The 17,024-nt window shown below is 47.7% G+C and overlaps 1 protein-coding gene across 3 annotated transcripts in view; it reads right to left on the reverse strand.

The window, feature by feature from the left end:
• LOC119435918 (nuclear receptor coactivator 5-like) overlaps positions 1–17,024 on the reverse strand; it is a 206,026-nt gene that overhangs the window by 2,179 nt on the left and 186,823 nt on the right. Inside the window, exon 16 of one of the 3 annotated variants that reach the window (XM_049660896.1) lies at positions 365–430. The exons of the other annotated variants lie outside the window; for them this stretch is intronic. Within the exon in view, the coding sequence (XP_049516853.1) occupies positions 407–430 (24 nt within the window). The 3' untranslated portion in view covers positions 365–406. The remainder of the gene's footprint in view (positions 1–364; positions 431–17,024) is intronic. 3 annotated transcript variants of the gene reach the window in all.

A 17,024-nucleotide genomic window follows, 5' to 3' on the forward strand; every position in this document is an offset into this window, starting at 1 on the left:
AATAATGGCAATGCCTTTTTGTAGTCTGGTGCTGCATACTCTCCTCCTCCACTTTTTGCCTCATACTTTCACTGTAGCCTCCTCCACCGCTTTCCTCCTTGCACTCTTTGCTATCGCCGAGGGACGGCGACGCATCAATGGATGCCTAAGAGCTGTGCTCTAAAAAGATGTGCACATAGTTCTTGTAGATCTGCAGATCTGTGCAAGCGCCTGCACAAACCACGCTATCACTACTTTCCCATGCTGTTAATTAGCTAAGGAAAGAATTCTCTGCGAATGAAGTTTGCTGCGATACCTCCATATTCACGCATTCACGCATATTCACGCATTGTTTTGCCTATAATGTAAATAAAACAATACTTACAAAAATGCACCTTTTATTTAAGGTGGGGTCTGACGCTGTTGTCTACATTTGAAAGTTTCTGAAGTACTGTTATGAGAATGCAGATTGTGAAGGCTGACATAAAAAAGATAGGCAATAAGCATTTTTACTAACGCAAATGTGAGACTCTTTACTGAAGCTCAAGCTTTCTTTCCAACACTCGGCCAACTGCAATACAGAAGCAAGTTTTGGCACTAGCATAAAGCTCTAACGGTTAAGCAACAGCAAAGTCCCCCTTTGTTTTACTGTGGTGTATTTAATACAATCACTTTGCAGACAACAGCAGTTGTAACACCACTGCCCTCATAATCACTAGTGTATATCTTCGGTTATAAGGCGGTCACGGTTATAAGGTGAGGGTGCTAGTTGGGAGCATCGGATTGTAATTAGAATAAAAGAACATAATTCTATTACGCGGAAACTCAAATACAAGGCCTTCCAGCTGCGGCTTGTTTTTGGGCCTTCTGCCTGGCGCAACTGCTTTATCAAGCTAATTTTTTAAAGTAAGATGTGTTAGAAAATTCATAAAGTACGACTTACACACAACCTACAGACTTGATAGCATCAGATTGCAATTTGAATATACAACAAAACATAATTCTGTTATACTGAAACTCAAGCATAACCCTTTTTCCAGCTGCCATTTTATAGGTGGGCACAGCACGAAAAATCCCGACCAACTAGAGGCTAACAGCTTCATTGTGCGGGTCATATGTGAATTTTGCCTTTAGGTATAGCTTCAAGTGGGTGAAAGAAACCAGTGGAAAAACACGAAGACAAAGGAGAAGAACTGTACAGGGCAAGTGCTGGACTTGCAACTAAAAGTTTAATGAAAATGCTAGTCCTGCGAACAAACCAGAAGTGCATGTGTCAACTTCAGCAATCAGACCCGGAACAAAGCAAACAGGCATAGTAAGCTAGTCAAGCATTTGTGATTAGGACAACGTGCGACAACAATGTAAAAATGCGACCTCTTTTTCTGGGAGGAGTACTGAAGGATCACTCGTGCTGAACTTTTGCACTGTTTTTTGATTTCAAACACTTCACAAAATGCCTGTTAATTCTTTGCCAATAATGCCTACAGATTTGAAATCTGGCATGCAGCTACAACTCTTGCATTGCAAAGGCAAGTTGCCACCAGTGCCTGTGGCGAGTAGATCGCGGTTTTCGCGCTGTCTGTCATTTATACATTGGCCGATCTGACTGATGTATACTCGACCACATGACAAAGGTATTCTGTACACGAGACCGACACCGTGCAATCTGTGTACATGTTGGCGTGCTTCTTTCCACAGATGCTGCTAGGGCCCGTTTTGCTTCGTGCTATACGCTTGCAAAAACTGGGCCGAAGATTTAAAATCTGTCATTATTGGCAAAGGAAAGAATAAGAATGAACAGGAAACTTGTGAAGCGTTTGAAATCAAGAAACAGGGCAAAAGTTTATGCGTGAGTGATCCTTCAGTTCCCCTTACAGAAAAAGAGGTCACGTTTTTAGATTGTTGGCGAAGGTTGTTGTAATCACTCAATGCTTGATCAATCAATGCTTGACTAGCTAAGACTGTTTGTTTGCTTTGTTCCAGGCCAGATTGCTGAAGTTCACAGATGCGTTGCTGGTTTGTGTTGAGACTACCACTGTCATTGAACTTTCAGTTATTTTAACTGGGATACATAGTGCTAAAACGACACAGGGACGAAGAACACAGGACGAGCACTCGTCCTGTGTTCTTCTTCGTCCTTGTGTCGTTTTAGCGCTATGTATCCCAGTTAAAATTACAATGACCTACCAACACGCCCAAACTTCCCTGTTTCAGTTGTAAGTCTAGTGCTTGTCCTGTGTAGTTTATTGTCTTCGTGTTTTTCCACTGGTTTCTTTCACCCGTTAATATGAACCAACTCGCCCAGCAAACATTATTGAACTAGTGTACCTTCAAGGCAGCGCAAATTTTGCATTATAGTGTGGCTTCATGGCATCACGGCGCACATTGTCATAAAGCCACGCTATGAAGCTGGAACCGCAAGGTGCGATTTTTGATGCGTGGTGGAGAGGCGTGCACATTGTTTTGATGCACATGCCCACGGAAACTGCGTAACAGGTGCAGCTCCTCGGCGCCTTTCTTCTCACTGGTTCAGCTCCAGCCAATCAGCGGCAGCCCAAAAGGACAGTCGACTAGGTGAACATTGTCAGTGCTTTTGATGCATTCGCGTAGGAAGAAACCGATTTAGCCAAACATGTTTAATGACTGAATGAGATACATGATGAGTGAGCGTTGTGGTCTAAGTGCTACGCTACGCTCACGGCGCGCACGCTCTGATATCATGCGCGCCAGATGACCACCGCGGGTTTGAGCACTCCAAGCCGCCATGCATACGCGCCCGCTCTGTGTGCCGACAGACCGCTGCGCGCGCTCGAGCCCGCCGGTCCCATGCAGATAGGGGAAGGCGAGCCCGTGCGCGCAGCAAGGGAGACCCTAGGCGAAGCTCTCGAGAAAGAACAAAGAACGTTTATTAAGCTGGGGTTCGATACAACATAAGTTTAAACAATACATCCGAATCTAAGTCTAATTGTAACACAAAACACGGCCGCTAACGGCACACTGCGACAGAAAACAAAGAACCCAGCAGGGAGAGGCCGCCTATCCTTCGGCCAGCACCTGCTATAGCGCACCCCACAGCAGAGAAAACGGAAACAGAAAGAAACAGAAGAACAGACGGGGGCACAATCGGAAGGCACTGCCTCAGGACATCGAGACGCCGGAAGAGTGCCTGCACCCGCCGAGGCCGGGACCCCGATGAGCCAAAGTAACCATCGGCCGGCGGCAGAGAGAAACACGTACGCACCTTCCGACGCCTGGATCTGGTCTCCTCAGGCCCCATCTTGCGCCCACGTACCCGGAGTGCATGCAAGCAGGGCCCGAATCCCGCCAAAAAGTCTGCCAATGGGCGAAGCCTGTTGACCTTGCCGTGGGTGGGTTGACAACTGAGTGACAGTGTTTTATGACCCGCTGCCACCTTGTCCAGGCAGAGAGCTCTCGGTAACGCAACGCAATGGAATGGTGTCGCACAACCACTGCGAGCGCCTGAAACCCCACAGCATTAGCTTCGCGCTCGCCACATTGCTCACTGCACTAGCTGCCACCCAGGAGAAGACTTGGAGAGGAAAACGTCTTTGCCAAGTTATGGTGGCGCGATGTGGATGTAGATCACGTAACATCCTCCTGTGATTGAAATCAAGGTGTTACAAACAACAAAGTCATTGAGTCTCTGTGGGAGACTAGCAACTCGCCTTGGACGCTTGGGAATTGATACCAGGTCCGTCTGCTGTTGCAATCCATGTGCTTCCACGAGCAGTGGGGCCACCCGTGCAAACTGCGCAGCGCACTCATTGGACTCTGGTCTTGAGGATTGGCAGGTGCATAATCATGAAGGCATGGTTGTGGTGTATCCCATATGTGTGCACTGTTGCGCCTCAAAACACTGTCACCTACTCGCTTTTCGATCTAAAACCACACTCTTCAACTACGGTACCCTCTGATCACGTTCCATTCGAGTAGGTGGATACTGTGACACTTGGATTCACAATGGATTCAGATCCTTTGCACGTCTGTCATGGGGAATCTTCATGATGCATTTCTTTCGGTTCATAAGGGGCTTTGCATTTATGACCTTTGGTTCCAGAAGTGCACCTGTCATGGGAAGGAGTCTCCATGTTCTTCTGCTCATGAGGAGTTGTGGCATACTGGCATTGATATGTTGCAGGGGTGTGTTGCGGTGATAGAGAAATGCAAGTTATGCATCACCATCACTCTCCTGTCTTTTGAGAAGCGATTTGACAGTCTTCACTGTCGATTCAGCCATACAATTGGATCTGGGGTAACCTGTACTAGAGGTTAGATGTTCGAAGTACCACTTCGTAGCAAAATTATTGCAGGCTTCAGAGAAAAATTAGGGGCCGTTGTTCGTGAAAAAACCTGCTGGTACGCCTTGTCTTACAAAATGTGCTTTCAACTTGCGAATGACAGAGGCAGCTGTCGGGGAATTCAGCTGGTCAACCTCGTAGAATTAGCTATAGTAGCCCACAGTCACTAAAAAGCTCTTGCCTTTGTGTTCTAGTACGCTACATCCTACCCGTTCCCAGGGAATATTTGGTCACGGATGAGGCTTCAGCGTCTCTTGATGCTGTGCCGGCGCATGCTTTTGACATACTTCACATGATTCACCAAGATCTTAGATCTGTCGGCATTCATCCCAGGTCAGTATATACAATCTCGTGCACGTCGTAGTGAACTCTCAATGCTCATGTGTGTAGAATGTAGCTTCTCCTTTATGTCAGCTTTTAGGGATTACTAGACGTCGGCCTTGATTTACGAGATCATTGTATATCAAGTTCATCCCTGAAAGTATGCTTTGCCTTCTGGAAGCAGTTGATGCTTGATTTATGGCCATCCTGATAATATATAAAAGTCTTCAGTTTCTGTAGGGAGTCGTCCATCATCATTGCAACACGCATCTTTTCCATTGTTTCTTTGCGAATTGGTAAGTACTGTACTACATTTATGTCTTCAGCTTTCTCTTGGCATTGTTTGTTAAAGTAGGAATGCTCGAGAAATGGTATCGGCCAGTAGAAGTTCTTCACCTGGTTGGTACTGGATGTCGATGTTGTAATGCTGCGTTTGCAAAATCATCCCTTGCAGTCTTTTCAGCACTTGATCTAGTAGCTTCTTTATGATGGTTTGCAGTGCTTTGTGGTCAGTCACTGCAGTAGTGTGTCGTCGAAAAGAGAATTGATGAAAGTTGCACCAGGAAAAGACAATAGCAAGCATCTCCTCCTCAATCTGCGTCTATCATACTTCAGTAGGCGCAAGTGCTCTGCTTGCTAACACTACTGGTTGATCATCTTGAAGGAGTGCAGCACCAAGGCCACGTTCACTGGCATCGTACTGAACAAGTGGTTTCTGTAAATCATAGTATGCCAGTACTGGTGTTTTGGCAACAAGATTCTTTGCTTTTTGAAATGCCTTGGCATGCTCATCTCTACTCCCATGCTTCACCTTTCACCGTTAGTTTCCCAAGTGGCTGTCACTTGAGAGATTCTTGGTAGGAAATGTGCAAGGTAGTCGACAATACAACAGAAGCGCTAAATGCTGTAGACATCATTGGGCAGCGACATTTCATGTATGGCCTTGACCTTTTCAGGGTCTAAGCGTAGTGCATTGCAGGTTAGCAAGTTCCCAAAAAATGTCATGCTAACAGGGATTCAGAAGTTTGTCACAGCTTTTGCACAGGCTGACTGTTTGGTCACGAGGTGCACTTTTCCAGGGAGTGAGCCTAAGGATTCTCCAAAAACATCTGGGTAATTGTAGAAAATGCAATTCATCGAGCCTAATGTGCGTGTTTCACTAACGCAGGCGATGAGGTTATAGTCCACAACGATCAGTCCCATTGCTCCAGCTGTCTTCCATCCTATGAGTGGTGCGAGGTAATCTTGCACAACAATGAACTCTGCAGCATGCTAGTGTCTATCTGGCGCGCTCACACTCAAGCTCACCTCTATCTGTGTCACCTTGGCACCATTCCACATGCGTAGAGTAGTCGTGGTTGGCTTTATCTGATGTGGTGTACCCTTCTTTTCACTTACCTGCCACTGACATTTAGCATTGTGAATAAAGAGCTTGTCGTGCGATTTTTAACCATAAGTATGGCTTCAAAAACGTCCTTTTCGGGCAATAGTTTTATTGCTTCTGCACACGCTTGCGAAGTGGCTGGGTTTGCAATTCTTGCACGTCTGCTTCCATGCTGAACATAAGCTTCATGTGCTCTCGTGGCTTCCTCCACAATATTTGCACTTCTGCACTGCTTTTCTCGAAGCTGCTTGCTTCCCTTGATAACCTCAGGGGCAGGGATGCTGCTGTTATGTTGTTTTATGTGCGAGGCACACCTTCACAACTTCCTCAAGCGAGGGGTCTTCTAGCTTCGCAATGAACGCTTGAGCTCTCTCGTTTGTCCCACACATCTGGCCACGAATCATCTTGTCCCTTTCGGAGCCAGAAGTGCAGTCTCTGGTCTTCAATTTGAGATTGGTAAGGAAACTGTCGAAGTTTTCGTTAGGGGCTTAGACTTGCGTTTGAAAAATGCAGCGAGAGTAGACTTCTTTTTGCTTTGGCGAGAAGTGCACATCCAAGGGCTCCGCCATGTGACTGAGGTCAAATTCTGGGTGTGGTTGCGTAGGTGTTGATTCTCTGAGGCTTAAAGTGTTGTACACGTCAGGCAAGATTGGTCTTCTGATGGTGAGAAAAAGAGCAACTTGCCTCTCTGGTGATGCGCCAGCAGCATCTGTTACTTTGAAGTAAAGTGTGAAGGCATTTAAATGTTCGCCATTGTTCCACAGCGTTGCTGCCAGTGTCAAACTGCGGTGGTGGTGGTAGTCGGTGCTTGCTGCTGCTTCACTCACTAGTCATGTCAACAGCTTGAGTTTTCCACTTCTGTCTCTGTGCTTCTGATGTGCTCGTGTAGTAAAACACCAAGTTAACCAAACAGGTAAATCATGAGATACACGATAAGCATATAACTTTTTGCGTGCCTCATTGCTTGCTGCGCTAGCCGCCGCCCAGGAGAAGGTATCGAGAGGAATACGTTGCGCCAAGGTATGGTGCCACGATCTAGATGTAGATAATGTAACAAACACAAAATACCACCAGCACCGTTATGGACAAGGCCACTCTAACTGAGGCGCCCATTAGTCAAGTCGAACAGTGCCCTGCCCGGTTGGATGTGCGATCTCAAGCACGATCAAGCATGAAGATGTACGGCAAACGGGCCGAAATTCACGCTGCCGTGAAGTGCAACCTTAAAGCAAAATTCGCATATAACCCACGCTCTGCGTGTTGAAGCGCCCTTCCTCCCTATATCATGCTCGTGTGCATTGCTGTAAAGCCACGCTATAAGAAGAAATTTGCACTACCGGCCACGCCTAAAGGCAAAGTTCGCATATAAGGCAGGGGTGACTTCTAGGCTAAGGATTCAGAGAAAAAAAAAAACAAGTTATATTCTAATAAATATGGTACATTGGTCATTGTTGCAGAGCAACACATAACGGACACTGAAGGGAAGTCAGGGTAGATTGGTTGAGTATTTTTTCAGAACTATTTGTCGAAAAAATTATTCCTAGCAGAAATTAGGCCGAACTTTTCATTCAGAGTCATGCTCATGATGCCAATCGTTTCACAAATTACATTTTGGCCATTATTGTGTAGGAAAAGTTGCAAGCTTAAGGCTTTGCATAGTTTCAAATTCTTAAATGATGTTAGCTAGCCCCAAGCAAGTGCGCTAAAAACTGAAAACTCCATGGAAAGGTGGTACGGGAATACCATTAGCAATGACGTGTATTTGTTTTATTCATGGTTCATCATGCCTTCGTTCACAGCAAGGCTGACCTATGTGATCTATATCACAAAGTGCAATCTACCAATCTAGCTTCACTGTTTTCACTGTCCCTTTAACCTATACATGGTTGGCCTGTGATATGGCATAAAATGAGTGTTTAGGTCTCTCGCAGACTGCTATCAGATGAGAAGTGGTGTGTGCATGACGACTTGGTATCTTTTGTTAAACCCTGTGAGAAAACATCTGGGCAGGCAACTCTGCTAATTTTTGTTTTAAAAAGTGCACGGCAGAAACTCGCCACACAATGCGAAAAAAGTTCATAAATAAGCAGGTTATTTCCACAATCTGTACACTTGAAATCAGTGCACAAAAATATATGGGTGATTATTTATTCTTTATTAACCTACTCTGATGCTCCCATCGAGAAATACATTAGGGTGTTTCTGTGAGGCAACATTACTTGCTGTACCATATATGATCCAGCATGCAGTTATGGGTTGCTTTGTGGAGGACAGTAGAGATATTTTCTTGTGGAAGAACATATTTGTCGGCATAATTTATTGTTCACACAAGCTATACTTTTTCTTAGAATTGGTGCAAAATAGGTAAGAAAATGAAAATGCCAGCAGCAGGTTTCTTCTCCCCACAAAATTTTGAAAGGTGGACATTTGAGGATCGGGTGGAGGGCACAGGCACACACTGATTAATGACAACACAACAGACATTCGAGCATAAACAATGCGCAACAATAAAAGAGACTAATTACGCAAATGCAGCTTACGGGGGTGCTATTCTGGATACTTGTTGAAAACTCGTGGTCGCCTTATCTGATTGGTTGAGAGCAGGCTCTCAGGCTGCTCTTAGCCAATGAGATTATGTGACCTTGAGATTTCAACAACATACGGATTTCGACAAGTGTCCAGAATACAGTGAAACCTTATGACTTCGAACACCACAATAACAAACTTTTCAGATTATCGAACTCATCAGAAATCCCCTGCTGACTGCTTATAGCTTCAATGTAAAAATATTCAGCACTACGAACTTCAGAATAACTATCACTATTCAGTTTCCATGTCATGTGAACAATGCCTCAGTACTATAAACTAATTCAAACTAATATTGCAAAATCAGGGGATTCTTAGATTGCTGTGTATTTATTACGGCAGCCGGTACAGTAGCATAGCCGATAAGGCGCAGACAGTGTGCGAGTTCGGAAAACTCGACACTGCGCCGGAGGAAGGAAAAACGCCGGAAGAGGTGACGACGAATCGAATTTTGTGAGCGCATGCTGCGCCCAGACAAGGGTGTGTCTCTTCCTTTCTGCACGCTCCTCTTTCTCTCGCACTTCTTTCTGTGGCGTACCACCTACACGCTACGCGAATGGAGAAATGTAACCTCCGTGCTCTCTGAATGCCACACGGTCGCACTTTCCGAGGTGTACTGCGATCGGTCGCGTTTACCACCAGCTTTCCGACATGTGTTTTTGGCCTGTGAGCGTGTGCGGCTGCTTCCCACCGACGTCCATGCTTGCCCATAACAGCGCGCTTGTGGAAGCCGGCCCCTCGTGCTCATAGCTTCCACTGCATTGGCACAGAAAGTTGTCCCCGAGTACAGCAAACTTGAAGCCCGAGAGGCGGATGGTGGTGGGTGGGTGTTCATAGAGGTGTGCGGTCGGCTGGAGTGGTGGGCAGCAAAACCACCGCCGCCCACCGTGGGGAGAACCCTGGCCAGCAGTGTTCATGATGAAGCTAGCGTGGGGCCTGCCATGTTTTAGGAGCTAATAACAACAGAAGCCACAAGTAACTCAGAAGAGGAAGGCTTTCCTTTGGCTTGTGCTAAACTAAAGTCTATGCAAAGCAAAAATAAACAAAACCAAGGCCTACAAATGATCCGGCCTAGATATTACAGGTGTGAATCAGTCAATCAAGGATGACGTCAAATTCTAATTAAACTTGTACTAGCTGGAGCTGTGAGAAATATGCTCCATCTATTAAAGCAGTGTGTGAAGTTTTTCAATGGTTCTGATATTCTTTATACACATTTTATGCAATCAAAATGTATTTTTGCATGGTCAAGAAATATATCCATAACTGCATAGTGTATCATTATGATGCACAACAATTTTTGCTCATAAATTTGCAATCAAACATTTCTTTACAAGAGTGAGGTTGGTTTAGGCACATCTGGCCTAAACAAAGGCGTCTAATTAAACAAAGGCATCTAATTTTTTCAGAAGAAAATAAAAATTACCGCAATAAGGGGTTAAATATCATGTTGTACAGTAAAAATAAAGCTACAGGATCCTTCAGAAATCATTAGTCCATTTTAGCATTAATGTGTGCAGATTAAAGGAATATTGATACAATTTTGAAGCAGTTGTACAGTGAATGTGCAACAATGACAAGGCTTGCACGCTACCTATCAAGTAGCTCATATTTTTGATGCATTAAAAAGTCAGTTGATATAAAGGAGTCCTTGAAAGGTCAACTATGCTAGGGGAGCATCATATACTTTTGTGCTTTTAAACTGCACTTTTTGCTATTTCATAACAAACACATCTTCAAACTGTGTGCTTATATTATGTTTCACCATTATAGCTTCATGACAAAGATATGTGTATATTGTGGGAATCCTCGGGTCCCAAGACCGCCGCACGCGCAGCGAATGCCGCGTCAGGCGCATGCGCGCCAGGGAGAGTTGGGAGAGGGGAACTTTCCTTCCGCAGGTGGCGCACGGGAATCGCAAGCGGCGATAGCGGAAGTCTCCGCCGCCGCTCCTGTATTCCCGCACGTGGTTAGTCAACCGCGTTCTTGCCGCGCCGATTGCCGCGGCCGCCCGTATTCCTCAGTTGGTAAGTCGGAAGCCCCTTTTTTACCTAGTGTGTTATTCTCTTCGAGGGAACCCTCAGCGATGTAAACTATAGCTAGCTGGCCTGCTCGAAGTTTTAGTTGCAGTCGTAATAAATGCTTTCCGAGTGTACACGTGGTTGTCGTCTATTGTTTCCTCGAGCTTGTACCAGACCGCGGTTTTGGCATCCCGACACTCCAAGAGGATGTGGAGGACGGTTAGCCTCTCACCACATCTACCACAGTTTGGTGGTTCATCACCGGCCAGCAAAAAACTATGAGTGCCATATGTGTGTCCTATTCTGAGACGACAGAATAGGACATGAGTTCGCCGTGTTTTCCATGCAGAGGGCCAGAAACCTAACTGTGGCTTATTATTGAAGCTTATTATTTGTTTCCGCATCCCACAAGCGTTGCCAATGGCTTCGCAGTTTCTTACGCAAGAAAGGTTTCAAGTATGTTGCAGGGACAGCAACATATTCGTAAAGATCTGTGCGATGTTATTGACGTGGCCAATCGGTCAGCAAGCAAATTACCCTCGATGCTTCTATGGCCAGGTACCCAGCATATAATGACATGCTGGTTAGATATATGTGTTCTACACAGAGCAGAATACAGCTCAATGAGTACAGGATTTTTCGGTTTACAGGGTGACTTCAAAGCTTTTACGACACTTTGAGAGTCAGTAAATATAAATTTTTAAAGTTTTCATTTCCTTATATTCTTCACAGCCGACAATAGTGCATAGGCCTCAGCCGTAAAAATACTTGTTTCCGGGTGCAGTACACCAGATTCCGAGAAAGATGGTGTAACGGCTGCATAAGACACCCCGTCACGTGACTTAGAAGCGTCCGTGTAAAACTCTGTGCATGTGAACTTGGACTGGAGTTCAAGGAAATGCATTCTAATGTGTGCCTCTGGCGCATGTTTAGTGACCGCTGCGAACGATATGTCACACTCTATGAGCTGCCACTGTGGTAACAGTCTCGCTGGAGCCATAGGACAACATTCAAGCAGCGGAATACCCATTTCCTCACTAAGATCCCTCACACGCAAAGAGAACGGCTTTCTCGCTGCCGGTCGATTTTCTAAGAGTGTGGCAGCGGTCATGTCGTTTATAGTTGAAGAGGGATGTTCAATGTTCGCGTGTACTCTAAAAAATATGTAACACTACTATATGAACGCTGCAGATGAAGTGACCACTGATTCGGCTCTACGTCGAGGCTCTGGATCGAACTTGTCCTGAAAGCACCGGTCGCGAGACGGATACTCAGATGGTGAAGGGGGTCTAGGATTTTTAATGCACTTGGCGTTGCGGAATGATAAATTATAGCTCCATAATCAAGGCGTGAGCGGGCAAGAATATTGCACAAGTTCAGGAGGCATTTTTGGTCACTACTACACCATGTTGCGCGCGACATAATTTTTAAAAGGTTCATCGTCTTCGCTGACCGTTATGCGGCAGTCGTTATGCGGCAGTCGAGCGCATCGACGTCAGGGGAACGGCATACGAGATCAATACATACGAGGCCGCACCGCATGGAACCGTTTGAGGTTCGATTCGAAGGCGTGATTCGGGGCATTTCTCTCGAGCACACGGCCATGGACATCCAAGAGCAAGTCGTCCAAGAATATAACCCCACGGCATTACAAGCAAATCGCATCGGGCGATCTCTCGGTGGTCATCGTGTTCGCCGGAAAGAAAGTCCCAAGATATGTCAGATACGGCAATCTCCTTACGGAGTGCACATTATATAGAAAGCACATTGAGGCATGTCAAGCCTGCGGCCGGTTGGGGCATAGAATGGATGTGTGCCCAGACCCTCGAGATCAAGGACACCGACAAGGAGCGCCGACAGTCGCCGGCGCAGCCGCTCCCAGTCGCAATCAAGGGACGACGAGCGGAGAAGTTCGAGGCGGCGGAGCAAGCTCAAGGACGGTGTGGCGCCGGCACAGGGACAGCGTTCGAGGTCAAGGGGACGGCCTGGAGAACAACAAGGATCAGCAACTAAAAAGGTGGGCTGGGCCAATGGGTCTCCCAAATCGCTCGATTCGGAGTTCCCAGCCCTCAACCCCTCCTCTAAAGCTACAACTAATGAAAATGCAGAAATTGCGGAGCTTAAGCAGATCATTGCAAAGCAGAACGCACAGATATTAGAACAGAATGCCCAAATTAAGGGGCTGATGAGCAAAATAGATCAATTGGTCGCAAAGGCTGACCAAGGGATGGTAAACGACCAGGCAGAAACAAACGCAGCGGCGGAGGTTCCGCGGAAAATGCCTCGTAGGAGGTCACCCCCTCCGACATCTAGCAAAACACAGGCACCGCAGAAGCAGGAAGCCATGGAGGCTGAAGAGGCTCAGACTAGCGAAACGGCTACGCAGCCACCCGTTGAAGAACAGAAGCAACTCGCGTATGGCGAAACGATCATTCTAGCGGCGCTGAAACGCATGGAAGAACGACTTAACACACTCAAGACTAAACACGAGAAGTATGCGGCACGAGTGGCGGCCATCGAGATCAGAATGAAACCCACATCTAAAAGAAGGAACGAATGAGTAGGATCAAGAAGGCCATCTCAATGAGAAAGGAACGGCTGGAGACAGCCGCCAATGAAGGCAATGGTGCCAAGTAAAAATAGAAAGGACTAAGAAAATGGGCCGCAAAGAGCTCACGACCATTTTTCAATGGAACTGCTGAGGAATAAGATACAAAGACATGGAATTGGCAAATCACATAAATCAGGCTGAAATTAGGCTGGCCATTCTTGTTTTACAAGAGACAAGGGGAGCCCCAAAAATTCCGGGATACGTTACATACACCGACCCAACCAAAATGGGTACGGCGATCCTAGTGGAGAATCACATAGCAGCTACTCAACACCTTACTGCACAAGCAGGGTGTGAGTACACGCTGGTGGAAATACACGCAAAGGAAATTGGAAGTTAAAACAATATTTTCGTTATGAGCGCATACTGCAGACCATCGCAAGGACACTATGAATTCGATCGAGTTGTGATGGACGCTAAGAAATTGGCTGGGAACAGGCTACTCCCGATTTCGGGCGATTTCAACGCGCCGCACACCTTATGGGGGTACAAATTTCAATCCAAGAGGGGAAAGGCTTTGGTCAAGACTATGGAAGACCTGGACGTTTCTCTACTCAACGAACCCGGAGTAACCACAAGAAGAGGCAACAGCGTCTCCAGAGATACAACACCAGACCTCTCCTGGCTCAGCGGAATGCTGGATATCTCGTGGAAGTGTGAGGACGAGGACTTGAGCTCTGACCACACCATCATCACACTCACCATACAGGGCCCAGACTTCCGGGCCAAGCTGGGAGCAGCTCGCATAACGGACTGGGATAAGATGCGTGCATACACACAAGACGGCGAAGACGCGGACGAAGGGGACCCGCACGATACCTTCTCGTACAAGACATGGGCCAAGAAACAGAAGAAGATCCTCGACAAATTCACCCAAGAAATTGCAACTACAACGAAGTTACCTTTCGATCACAGCAGGCTCGCTCACATGTGGGCGGCCGGCCCGGCAATCGCTCACGAAACGCTGGAAGAGGCAAAGGCGCAACAGGAAGCTTGCGCGTCGGATAGCCGAGCTTAACAACGAAATCTCGGAATACGTGGCTAAGCTCCGCAAAGAGAACTGGCTGCAGGTATGCGACGGCCTTCAGGGACAGTTGTCCGTGGGCAAGACATGGAAACTGCTGAGGCACCTCATAGACCCCGCAGGCAGCAAGACAGCAAACAACCGGTTGCTGACGAAGGTCCGGAGACGGCGACCGGCTTACGAAGGCCCTAGAAGACCACTATTTTCAAAGGAAGTGAGGGCAACACCCGATCCCGCGAGAATACACAGGACCCAGCAATGAAGACCTGGACAGGCCGTTCACGATCCCCGAGATGTGGACAGCAATTGACGAGAGCAACAAGAAAAGCGCTCCGGGGAGAGACGCCATCACCTACAGGTTGCTCGCCAACATGAGCGGTATGACAGCACAATCTCTGCTCAAACATATAAATAAGGCTTGGGCCTCTTTCCACTCCCGCCGGAGTGGAAAGAGGCCGAGGTGCGATTCATTCCCAAACCGGGTAAGGCCCCCGCGATCGAAAACATGAGGCCAATATCGCTGACCTACTGTGTTGGCAAGGTGATGGAGCGTATGGTACTACGTCGCCTTCAGGAACACCTTGAGGTATCCGACCAACTTCCGAAGACGATGTTTGGGTTCCGCAAGCATCTATCAACACAGGACGTCATGCTTCATCTTCAAGAGCTGGTAATCGAAAGAGCTACATGAAACAGCCCCAGGGCAATCCTCGCCCTATATCTCAAAGGGGCATTCGACAATGTTACTCATGCTAGTATACTCACTAGCCTCAATGAGACGAGGTGCGGGAGGTGCACTTTCGGATACGTCAAATACTTTTTGTCCTCCCGCAAGGCACGAATCTCAATGGGTGAAGAGCGATCAGAGCCCATTGAATTGGGGGAGCGGGGCACCCCACAGGGAGCAGTGTTATCACCACTCCTGTTTAATCTAGCCTTACTGCCACTGCCACGATTGCTAGACCAAATCGAAGGAATAGGACACGCGTTCTACGCGGACGATGTTACTATATCGACGGAGCGAGCGGGCTCCGACGGCTGGATGGAGGAGACACTTCAGGCGGCAGCACTCACAGTGCACGAGTACGCGAAGACCTGTGGACTCAGCTGCGCGCCGCAGAAGTCGGAACTCCTCGTAATCCAACCAGGAAAGCCCCGCAAGCAGCCCCCACCAGACATCTGCATCCAAATTGACGGCACCACAGTCAAGCCGACGGACATATGTAGAATTCTCGGACTCCTAATACAAGACAATGGCAAAGCACACGCCGCCATCGCCAAGATGAAGACCAGCGCGGAGAAGATCTTAGCCATGCTGAGAAGGGTTTCAACTAGAAACAGAGGACTGAAGGAAGACGACGCCCTCAGACTAGTGCAGGCATTCATAACGTCCAGGATAACATATTCGGCCCCGTATCTCAATCTAGACAGGACTCAAAAGAATACACTCGATACCATCATCAGAAAGGCCACCAAGCAAGCCCTCGGCCTACCCATCTATTCGTTGACCCAGTGCCTTCAAGCCATGGGGGCACACAACACAGTCGACGAACTCATAGAAGCCCACCTGTCTAACCAGCGACTCCGCCTGAGCCAGACAAACTGTGGCCGCACGGTGCTGGATAAGATAGGGTGGCGCAAGGAGAGAGCAACAATCAAGAGGTACATCCCAACTGAATGGATGACGCCAATCACCACCAAGCCCTTACCCCGAAACATGACTCCGGAGAAAAATGATGGCGGAAGAGAAGCCAGAGCTCGGGCGATTAATTCCAAAATACAGCGGTTGGAGGGAGTCCTACACGTGGATGCGTCCCTCGTCAAGGGCAGCAGCAAAGCAGCGGTGGTGGTAACCGACGGGGAATGCTTGATAAACAGCGTTGCAGTCAACACCAAAGAGTCAGCGACAGCAGAGGAAGTGGCTATAGCCCTGGCGCTCGTCCAACCGGGTGCCAGGGTAGTGGTTACCGACTCCAGAAGAGCTTACGGCGGCTACAGGAAAGGGGTGATCTCCTCAGAGGCAGCCGCGATATTAATGAAGAAAAGGGCACCAGAGCGAGCCGTAGAGCTCATATGGGTGCCTGCCCACACAGAGGTAGCCGGCAACGTCATAGCTGATTACCATGCCCGAGCGATGACCCTCCGAGCAGGGCAGGACGCCGACACCACCAATCCAGTGCTCACGTACAGAGAGATTACCTCCGAGTATAGGGAGGATCGGCGCACCTTCCCCGAGCCGCACCGCACTCCTGAGCAGGGAACAACAAACAATCAGGCGCATTCCGGCGGGTTCACTTACCCACCCTGCCCTGATGAATAGATTCTACCCAGAAACCGAAGAGGACATTTGTCCATTTTGCAAAAACAACACAGGCACCCTCACACACATCCTCATGGAGTGCACTCAAATCCCCTATACCCCCCATCCCCCCTCCGTCCCCCACTACCCCACCCCATAAGCGATGGGAGACCTTACGGTCCAGCCCGCCCTGTCGATCCAGCTTGCGCAGGCGGCTAGGGGCCAGGAGCTGCTGGCCGTATATGGGTCCCGAAACCAGGGAAGCACCCCATCCGCCGTCTGAGAAGACGCCGTCATTTGAGCTCAATAAGTGTTTTTCTCTCTCTCGTCTTCAGACACTTTGATTTCAAATATCTAAGATGGGGGATAAAGGTAAGCTTAGAGTGTAGAATTATTCCCAGGAATTTGTGTTCACTGCTCACGCATAGTTCCTCTTGATTGATCGTTAGATTTGGCACTGGTGTCATGCCTCTTGTTTGA

The sequence above is a fragment of the Dermacentor silvarum genome, chromosome 1 (genome assembly GCF_013339745.2).
Source record: "Dermacentor silvarum isolate Dsil-2018 chromosome 1, BIME_Dsil_1.4, whole genome shotgun sequence".
NCBI classification, from domain to species: domain Eukaryota; kingdom Metazoa; phylum Arthropoda; class Arachnida; order Ixodida; family Ixodidae; genus Dermacentor; species Dermacentor silvarum.